Below are 11,122 nucleotides of genomic sequence, written 5' to 3'. Positions count from 1 at the left end.
TGGGCGGCGGCGGCTCGGGCTGCGGCTGTGGCCGAGACTCGTTGCGCTTCGCGGCGCCTCGCCCCGGGCCGCCCCTGCGGAGCGGGAGTCTGGCGCCCCCGCGGCCCACCGCGTAGGGAGAGAAGTAGGGGCGTGGGGTGAGCGGAGGCGCGGGTCTGCGAGTGTCCACGTCGAGCATGATGATGACGATCAGGATCCAGGGCAGGAGGATGAAGAAGCGGCTGAACAGCACGGACTTCATGGTGCGCGCTCCACCGGCCTCTCGGACGCCCCAGAGGGGGGCGAGTCGGGGGCCCCCAGTGCGCATATTGGACGACGGCGGCGGCGCCCGCACCCGCACCCAGGCAGCTGCGGCGGGCGCGCTCTCCCTGGGGCAGGGAGCGGCGGGGCTCACCACCTGGGCGTGGGGGATCGGCGCAGGTGCGGGGAAAGCTGGGGCTGTAGGAGGTGCAGGCGGGCCGGCGGGGGCTGTCCCCACTGGGGGTGCGCGGGCGGGAAGCGGGACTCGGTCCAGCCGCGCGCAGTGGCCCCGGAGTTGTGCCGAGCGCGGAGAAGACGGTGATCCCCACCGCGCTCCTTCCGAAGAGCAAGAGCCGGGAGCCCGCACGCGATGCGCTTCGCCGCTCCCTTCCCGCGGCGCTGCGGGCAAAGGTGCTCCAGCCGCGGCCCCTTAATACGCGCCACAGGACATCCTCGAGGGCAGAAGGCGCTGGGAGCTTTCCTTCCTCACATTCCGGCCTGGGCGGCGAGGACCGGGAGGGGACGCCGGCGATGCTGTGTCCTGGGCTGTACTCGCGCGCCGCAGCGGAAGCCCGCGCTCCCGTCCGTCGCCCTTCTCTTCTCAGAACCTCTCCCGACTCCGGCAGCAAGATCCCAACGCAAGGAAAGAAAGGAAAAGCGAGGGGGGCGGGGCGCCGCAGACTCCAGCGTCCTCCCAGTCCTCCTGTGGGAAGACAGCCGCGTTGCTACTGGCGGAGAGGGGCTACGAGACGGAGGCGGGAGGGGGCCCCTGGCTCCCGGCGGGGCTGGCGCGGACGGCCCGGCGAGCTAGCTCGGGAGGCGGCCGCTGCGCCGCGGGAGGAGGAACGGCAGGAGGGTCCCCGCGGGGCTGCACGACCTCCGGGAGGGGGTGATGTTCGTTCGCTGCGCGCTGAAAAGCTTTCTGAAATACTGCAAGGTCTTTGGAGATCAGCCAGCCAGATCCATTCACGTGCGGAAAACTCTCCCGGCTGCCCGCTTTGGTGCTGGTGCCTAGGGTGGGGAGTGGAAGGAGAGAGGCGGGAGACAGCAGAGGTACCTTCTCCGGCTCCTAGCTGCGGGCTTGGTGTGCTGGGGCTGTACTGAAAAGCGGCGCTTGCACCGAAAGGCAGAAATCAACAGAAGCCCACGGAGACGGAGGGGGGCCGCACATGGGTGTTTGGTGTGTGAGGCAGCCCGTAAGAATCAGTCCGAGTGGTTGCTGCCTGACTACAGTTAGAACCTTCGGGGAGTATTCCTAAAACTCAGCTGAGTGTGTTTAACTTATCGTTCTTCAGTAGTTTGGAGTCACAGTCCCTCGCAGTTCGCTGTCACCGGAATTATTGCGTTTGACCCTCCCAACGATCCTTGACAGGAGGCCTGGGAAGTAGAATTGCCTTCATTTTCCGGATGTGTAAGCTGAGGTTCAGGGTTTAAAGTGATTTCTCTGAGGTCAGTGCAAGTGGCCACGTGGAAATAGAACGTGGGCCTCCTGAGTATAGCCGGTGGCTTCCTCACTGCGTGGCCTGCAGAAATCACAGTCCGGCTGGGCGGGGCTGACGTTCCTGGATATAAGCATGCTGCTATCAAAGTCAGACAGAGCATAGGAGGACATACAGAACCACTTCAGTATCTGGAAGACACCCAGTAAATAGCTGGAGCTTAGTTTGGACTTTTTCTATCTAGCCGACCTACTTACTAGCTGCGACCCTGGCGGTCTGCAATGTACAGGGAAGAGAGAAGAGGGGGCGTGCAGGCAGGCACGTCCTCGGGAGGTGCTCACAAAGCACCAAATCCCTCTGCGCATTCTGAGAGCGCAACCGAGCTCTCTGGGGCGGTTGCCCGTCCAGCCTTTCCGATGCCCGTCTTCTGCCAGCCCTACCCTTGCAGCTCCTGCCTGTTGGCAGACGTTGGCCCATTTGTGAATTTCCCTGACCTCCCCCATCCCCGACCCCAATCCCAGACTCTTATTTTTAAAAAGAAGTGTTTTTGGTGGCTGGCCGATACAGGGATCAAACCCTGGACCGTGGCCCCTTTAGATTCTGAAACCTGAGAGTGAAATGTTAGACCAATGCCAGGTGCCCCTTGCCTCCTCCCCCAAGGGCTAGCCTTCTGTCCCAACTTCCCTAGGTCACCCGCGACTCATATCTTAAACTCTGCAGATTAGTGCATTTTAAACAGAGATAACAATGAATCCATTAAATCTCTCCCATATATTCTGATAGCCTAATGTGCCTCTAAAAATAACACAACCTGTGGAAACATCCTGGCCAGACCTCGGTGTGCATACCAGCATAATGCTGGTGGCGGTGGAGGGAAATCAGTAAAGGCTTTTTTTTAAGTACTAGAAAGTAGCACACGCACATGCCCACCCCGCCAGCCCCCATGTTACTGAAGTTTCCTTCATCCTGATGGAATTTTTAAATTTGGTTGAAAAGAAATGCCTTATGTTAGCTGGAGGTAAAACTCAAGTGGTCACTGAATTGTATTAAAAAGCGTCACTAATCTTCTTTAGTGGGGAGCTCTTCGTTAGTCCCACTATACCATAAAACCTATTTTCTAATTGTGTCTTCTCCAGAAACCAGGGCTATTCAGAGATGAAACACTTTCGAAACCAATCAAATTTGGCATTTGAGACTTTAGTAGCTGGTACCCAGAATTCTCTGTTGGTGTACAACACAACACTTGACTAGCACATCAAGGACTGTCACTTCATTTTTTTCTATTATCCTTAGCATTGGCAACCAGGTTGACCTCATTCAGCCATCTGTTGGGTGCATCATGCTTTTTGGAGTCAGGCAGACCTGGGCTACTTAGAAAGCCTATGAGCCTCTCAAGCCCTAAGTTTTCTCATCTGGAAAATGGAATTAATAATATATGCTGCATTGGAATCTTATAAGGATTAAATGAATTAAGTTAGATGAAGAATTTTGCAGAAGAGATGGTTGTAGGCAGTCAATAAATGGTATTTAAATACAGGTAATGCTTCCTCAAAAGAATATCTTAACCCAGGAGATCTTGATGGATCATCTTATCACATGAATATAAAATGAAATCTATCCTAAACAGGACTGACAGTGCCTCTACATAGTACTGCCACCTGTACAGGTCATCCTTGTTTGTGTTTGAGTCTTCCCAAGTTGCTGTAGGGAGGGAAAGAAAGAAGGAATCAACTTATCCCAAATACAAGGTACAGCTTGTCGTACAATAAGGATGAGACGATTCCAGGTGGCATTTATTTCAAATGGCTGAATATACCATATTGTTTTATATTTTGTGACTCAAGTTGTGGACCCAAATCCTTTATGATCAAATCTGAGTAAAGATATAATGATACAAAAAATTATTATTAAGGGTGTTCATTTGAAGCACAAAACCAGTGTAAAACACTTCTAAGTGCAAAAATTTATCATGCATTTAAAATAAGTTGAGAGTTTATCAGGTGCTAGAATGGAAACAACTTCCTTAAATGGGGGCTTGAAGAAAATGTCATTTTTATGAAGGATAATCACTGGGTAGCTATAGTGCTTTTCAATAGCTTATGGTATTCTTACATAAAATAATTTATACTTGATCTGTGGCTAATAATGAAGGTTGGTAGAAGTCACTAGAGTAATTAAAATAATTACTTGATTTCTGAGCTTCTGCACATCCTCTCTGTTTATTTTCATTTAATCTCTCTAATTATTTGTGTAGTAAAGTGAGCATTGCTTCATCTATACTAATGAAGACTTGGATTGCTGGCATCGGCCGTTGCATTTCAGTATTGTCAAATAAACAAAAGTAAAAAACATTTCATCTGAGGAGTTAATAAAAAACATACTGTGTAATCACTAAACATTTTCATTTTGCTTTGATGAATAATATGCGACTGTATCTTCTGTAGCAAAAAGATTGCAGCACGATTAGTGCACTGTATTGAACTGATCCCATTTGACATTTGAGCCTGGGGTTCTACTAGTGTGACTAAACCAACCTTCAAATGAGCATTTGGGGACATCTTTGATATTCTTAATCAAGTAGGAAAGGGACCAAAAAAAAAATCTATACAGTATTAAGTATTTGTAAATATCTATATGATAATAACGTGCTTATGCAAGTCAGGCTGTGAAGAGAATCAGAACTAATTCATGTGCAAGTAATAATGTAATGTCAAAGTATTGATAATCAATACCCACATTCATGTGAACATAAACACTTTCTGTTAAAAGATCAGCTGTGAAAGAATGATGTCAAAATAAATAATTTGAATAGCTCCAGATTCCAGGGATACATGACAGTTTCATTGATAACTGTCAGAAAAATGACATCCAAACCACAAATTAAATGGCTCATTTGGTTTATTTTCATGCATCTGGATCCTCAGCAAATATCACTTTTGGCTTAGAATTGTTCAAAATTATAATGCTTCTTTAAAATTTTAGACATTTGCTGTTATTATGTACAAAATGTGACATTACAGGTAATTTGTTTAGTAAAATCCCATTATTATGGGATGGGTTGAGAGCAAGGTACTCGGTAAAAGTGATTTTCTAGAAAGAAAAAAATTGGCAATTTACCCTAACAATTTTATTGAAAAAGAATTCTATTCTGTTTGAATGGGATCTGAAGATATAACATGCTGGTGTTCCTCCTTTTCCTTTTATTAATGGATTAGGATACACCAAAAAATAGTAAACATACATAAAAGCATTCTGGCATTCTTCTCCCACTTCATCTTAAAAATTGGCATTTACATTAAAATAGTAATTTGTTAGAAATAGAATTTTACTGTAAGACCACAAAAGCTTGTTTTCAGAGTTATGAGAATCAAAGGAGATAATGTAGATGAAAGTATATTACACACCATAAAGTACTAAACACTATAAAATTGAGGAGAGGGATGAAGCAAGATTGGCCATGATTGATAATTGTTGAAACTGGGAAATGAAAACATGGAGGTTCCTTATATTATTGGGCCTATTTTTGCATGTTTCAAAATTTCCATTATAAAAATACATAAAATAGGTTATAATGTACTGTAGTTCATTTACCAAGATAGTACTGCTGTCCTACTGCCCTTGTTTTAAAAACTACATCTAGTGTCTGATTTGTGCAAAATACATGGTAGTATTATGGCTGTAAATCGTGTCCCCTTAAAATTCATATGTTGAAGTCCTAATCCCCGGTACTTCAGAATGTGATCTTATTTGGAAATAGGGCCATTGCAGATGTAATTAGTAAGATGAGATCATACTGGAGTACATGGATGCCTACTCCAATATGATTGTTGTCCTTATAAAAAGGGGAAATTTGGACACAGAGGTATTCACACAGAGAGAACTCCATGTGAAGATTAAAGCTATGCTGCCACCAGTCAAGGGATGCCAAAGATTTCCAACAAACCACTAGAAGCTAGGAGAGAGGCATGGAACGGATACTTTCCTAGTGCCTTTGGAGTAAGCATGGCCATGCCAACACCTTGATCTTGGACCTTGAGCCTCTAGAACTGTGAGAGAATAAATTCCTGTTGCTTAAACCATGCAGTTTGTGATAGTTTGTTACAGAAGCCCTAGCGAACTAATACAGGTAGGAAGTAATGGTGGTAGTAAAATTATAATCTAATATTGACTTATGCATAATGATATGAGGAAATAAACAGGCGCGTGTGTGTGTGTCTAGGAATGAAGGAATAGGCGAGGAGCACCGAGTATAGAACTCAACAGCTTCCATAAGGTTCCAAAGTGAAACATTGATGAATGGGATTTAAAATCAAGACTGGTGTGATTGATAGTAAACAGTCCTTGAGGGGCCTAGTCAGGCAAGAGGCTGGATGGAGGGTGCTGAAGACAGGGCTTAATAATTGAGCATCGTCTTTCATAACAAATAACATTCTGTGTCCCAGTAAATGCTCCATAAATACTAGTTGAATCATCTAACTCCACTGTATGACTAAGTCAGTGTGATTCCAGCTGGGGCTTTGCCCAGATGTGCCAACCCCAACAGAAAGATCAGTGCCTACCACAGTGGTCTATGTTGATGGCCATGGACTCAGGCATCCCTGCAGCCAGATCAGAAGCTGCTGGCATCATGCCCTTCCCCACAATATGATATTAGAGAGCATTTATTATATTCACTTGATCATATGGAAACTATTTTAGATGAAGTTTAAAATGAAGGTAGCCTTTCATCACATCTATCTGTGATTCACTTAAGGACATATCTTGATCAAGAATACAATCCCCAAACCAAATATTTTATATCAAGATCTTGGGGAGGGGGGATTCCAAAAATAAAATTTAGCAAAAACGAGGTCTATCTCTAAATTGTCTATATTTATTTCAATAAAAATGTTCTTTCAAATGGTTGTTGGTTTAGTGGGATACCCTTTCTTAGATATTTCAATGTTGAGGGAAAAAACTGGGAGCAACCAATATGAATTTGGGGAATGGGTACCAGACAAAGTCCAGAGAAAGTCCCAGCCACTGACTAGCTCTTGGGCAAGTCTTATTTCTCTGGGCCTCAGTTTTCTCATATATGAAATAAACAGGTTTAGATGACTTCTCTCGAAAGTCCATAGCAAATGCACTTTGATTTTTTTGTCCAATTCTGTCAATGGGTGTGCATTAAACTATTAATATCATACTTGTATTCTCTTACCAAATCTTATTATGATAAGTTGCATATATCTGGCAGCTACAAACAGGGTTAAAGAAAGTTTGTAGTATTTTAAGTATGTCCTGTCCACTGTTTCAAAAGTAAATCTAGTTTTTGTAGGTAAACACATTATATGAGCAATCCACCTCCAAAATATAAGAATTAATAGAAAACCATCAATTTTTAAGTTCAATTTTTTCTTCTTTTTTCTTATCTGGTGGCTGGCCGGTATAGGGAACTGAACCCTTGACCTTGGTGCTACAAGGCTGTGCTCTAACCAACTGAGCTAACTGGCCAGCCCCAGTTTCTTCTTAATTTGGTAGTCCAGTGTCTTGAATTAGGTTGTTTTTATTATTTTCATAACATTCATTTTTGAGCCTGCAGTTGGACAATTGAAATGCCTACATTTATTAACTTCTATTTCTTAAGTGCCAAATTAAGTATGACTTGGCTCAGTTGTAAGTGAAATATGAATCCCTCAAACAAAGTGAAGAGGCGGTTGGTTCCTTTATTCCTTGCCCATCAGCTTATAGTCCCAACCTAAGAATTTAGCCACACAGATTTAATCAAGAAGGGAGCCCATTAAGAAAGTTTGAAATAGCATAAGTGCTGCAAAATTGAGGTATTTTTCAAGAAAAGTGCCTGGAATTCTATTCAAATAGAATTCGTTAAGCTAGCAAAATCATCATTCCCAAACTATAGTATAATTGCTGAGTCAGACTACAACTAACCAAAAATGAAAGCCCTCAAATTCCAAATGAAGTTCATGTTCTAATATAATCTCCAGAGGCTAGGTGTCGGGGGTGTCATGGTCAAGGTGCTGTCACTGTGTAGGGTCTGGAAGCACTTGATTACTTGGAAGGTGGCAGCAATAAAACACAGAAACCTAAGTGTCTGCCCAGCACAGTTACTACAGTGTATAGAAGTTACCTGAGACTCAGGTCAGCCTCATCAACAGAGTGGCAACATGGCACTGGAAAAGAAAACCGCCACAGAATCAGGAGACCTGAATCCATATACCAGATGTCCATTAACTGGTTAGCTATGTAAACTTATGTCCTTACTTGCCAAATAAATCTGATAATAATACCTGCTATCTGTTGCTGCTCCTAAAACTGAGATGCTGTATAAGAATTATCATAAACCAGGTTCTGTTCAGTGCACTAAACAAACTTCACTCCAACAACCCTGCAACAGAAATAGAGTAAGAAACTTTTCTAAGGTCACACAGCCAGTAAATATGAGACAGAATTTGCACCCAATCCTATTTTTTAATTCTAAAACCAACATTCTTTCCACTACAGCTGTCTTCCCCAAATGTAAAAGAGCTAAATGTACAATAGCTCTGTAAATGTAAGTTGTTTCAGCATTTAAAGTCCTTGTGATTAAATAAATTGACACATGTAAAACTTTAGAATAATAATATAGTAAGGAGTCAGTAAGCATCGGCTGCTGCCGCCATCATCATCATCATCATCATCATTATTATTATTATTATTTCATAGGGTACACTTTTGGCCTCTGAATATGCAGTGAGTCTGTGACAGTTAGAATAGGACTGATTGCTTGCATTTAAAAAACTGAGTAATCAAATGGTCATTGTAATGCAAAAGCACAAATTAGTGGTAAACAGGCCTCGATTTGGGGTCAGAGAACATCAGGGTCCCAGTTCTGACCCCTACCATTTTGACACTCAAGGTGGGGAGTGACGGGGGTATTCATGAGGATTAACTTTGACAGTGTGTGAGTGAAATTCTATTTGTAATAGGCACAGCACTATAAAAACGCTAGTTAATATAATAACCCTCTGAAGCAGGCAGAGCTGGCTGGTATTGTTTGTCCCTCCGAGTCAATTTCTATAAAAGTAGCAACAATAAAACTAGCCAACACGTGCTGCACATATCAAGTGCAAGCACTGTTTGAAGAACTCCACATATATTAACAAATACTACACTAAATAATGTTACTGAAACAAGAGGGGACTGCCTGTCAATAATTTTTTAAATTTATATTATGGAAGATTTTTTTTCTACTGATAGTCAATTGCCTTTGTTAAAAGAAAAAAGAAAAAAAATAAAGGAACCATTCCTTTGAACCCATAGTGTCTATGCTACATTAGATCAGTTACAGATGGTCCAGTAAATACCCCTTTCTCTACCCAATTACCACAAGTCTGATGCTGACAGCAACAAAGAGGAAACAGAGTATCAATAAATTCTTAGGCTCAAAAGAGATTACCTTCAAAAAATATATATATATATATATATATATATATATATATTTAGAGAAGGTAATCTCTTTTGAGCCTAAGAATTTATTGATACTCTGTTTCCTCTTTGTTGCTGTCAGCATCAGACTTGTGGTAATTGGGTAGAGAAAGGGGTATTTACTGGACCATCTGTAACTGATCTAATGTAGCATAGACACTATGGGTTCAAAGGAATGGTTCCTTTATTTTTTTTCTTTTTTCTTTTAACAAAGGCAATTGACTATCAGTAGAAAAAAAATCTTCCATAATATAAATTTAAAAAATTATTGACAGGCAGTCCCCTCTTGTTTCAGTAACATTATTTAGTGTAGTATTTGTTAATATATGTGGAGTTCTTCAAACAGTGCTTGCACTTGATATGTGCAGCACGTGTTGGCTAGTTTTATTGTTGCTACTTTTATAGAAATTGACTCGGAGGGACAAACAATACCAGCCAGCTCTGCCTGCTTCAGAGGGTTATTATAAGGATCGTACTTGTTAAGGTATTGATAAAGACTGTCTCTTTGACCAAACTTCAGACAGGCTCCTCTGAACCCTCTTTTCTACTAGGCCTCATCCTTGGGCCTTGTCCTCAGTCTTGCCTAGCTCAGTAGTAAAAAGAATTGTGCCCAGTCAGGTCAGTGAGAATCCCCACTCCCTTGTTATCCGATCACCCTCGATATCTCATCAAATTCCTCATCCCCCACCTTGATATCTGATGACCCTGGCCTACCTTAGGCAAGAATCCCCCTGCCCTTGATGTTTCCTCTTAGTAATTTTTAATCCACTGACCTCCCACCCTGTTCCTTGGCTATAAATTCCCACTTGTCCATGCTATATTTAGAACTGAGCCCAATTCTATACTGAGATCTTTTTTTCCCTATTGCAATAGTTTCTGAAATTTTTTTTTTTTTACTTCTTTTAACTATTGTCCAGCTCTGGTATTCTTTGACAGTGTATAATCTTACATTTCCGACACAAGTGATAAAACTGTACCTTTTCTTGTTTTGAACAGTTATGGATAGAGATATATAAGTTTAGAAGGGGATGGGGAATGGCAGAGAGAGAGAGATTTGGGGGTGAAGGTAGGGAAAAAACTAAAGAGAGAAGGGGTATGCTGATTAATTTTGTGTGTCAACTTAACTGGGTTAACGGATGCCCAGATATCTGGTAAAACATTGTGTCTGGGTGTATCTGTGAGGCTGTTTCCAGAAAAGATTAGCATTTGAATCAGTACATGGAATGAAGAAGATCTGCCCTCACCAGTGTGGGCAGGCATCATCCAATCCATTGAAGGCCCAAATAAAACAAAAAGGTAAGGAAGGGTGAATTCTCTCTCTTTCTCTTTGAGGTGGGACATCTGTTTCCTCCTACCCTCAGACATTCTGGTTCTGGGAACTTTGGACTTTTGCCCGCGCTCCCCATCCCCCTACCCAGGCCTTCGACCTCAGACTGGGAGTTATACCACTGGCTTCCCTGGTTCTCAGGTCTTTGGGCTCAGAAAGACTCACACCGCTGGCTTTCCTGGGTCTCCAGCTTGCCGATGGCAAATCGTGGGACATCTTGATCTCCATAATCATGTGAGCCAATTCCATGATAAATTTTATTTTATAGATCTATATATATCTATCGGTTTTTCTCTGTGAAGAATCCTGACTAATACAAGGGCTAAAGCTATGCTGTCCAATAGGGCACTGTGGCTAGTTTGAATAGTGATATGCTGTAACTGTAAAATGCACACAGGATTTCAAAGTCTTAGTACCAAAAAAAAAGAATGTAAAATACCTCATTATTAATTTTTATATTGATGATATATTAACATAATATTTAGGATGTATTGGGGTAAATAAAATATATTATTAAAATTAATTTTACTTGTTTCTTATTACTTTTTAAATCTGGCTACTAGAAAATTTAAAATTCACATGTGGCTTGCATTGTATTGCTATTGGACAGCACTGGGTAGAGAAAAAGGGGAAGTGGAAAGGGGGAACAAAGGGA

The 11,122-nt window shown here is 42.6% G+C and overlaps 1 protein-coding gene across 1 annotated transcript in view; it reads right to left on the bottom strand.

The window, feature by feature from the left end:
- Window positions 1-723, bottom strand: part of B3GAT2 (beta-1,3-glucuronyltransferase 2) — a gene marked incomplete at its 5' end in the record, with an annotated part of 75,727 nt that extends 75,004 nt beyond the window's left edge. Inside the window, 4 exon segments of the mRNA XM_008569231.1 lie at window positions 15-253; window positions 255-472; window positions 475-522; window positions 525-723. Of these exon segments, the coding sequence (XP_008567453.1) occupies window positions 15-253; window positions 255-472; window positions 475-522; window positions 525-723 (704 nt within the window).
- Window positions 724-11,122: the final 10,399 nt, after the last annotated feature.

This window comes from Galeopterus variegatus, unplaced genomic scaffold (assembly GCF_000696425.1).
Source record: "Galeopterus variegatus unplaced genomic scaffold, G_variegatus-3.0.2 Scaffold481, whole genome shotgun sequence".
Lineage (NCBI taxonomy): Eukaryota > Metazoa > Chordata > Mammalia > Dermoptera > Cynocephalidae > Galeopterus > Galeopterus variegatus.
This window is presented reverse-complemented; position numbering and strand designations above follow the sequence as displayed.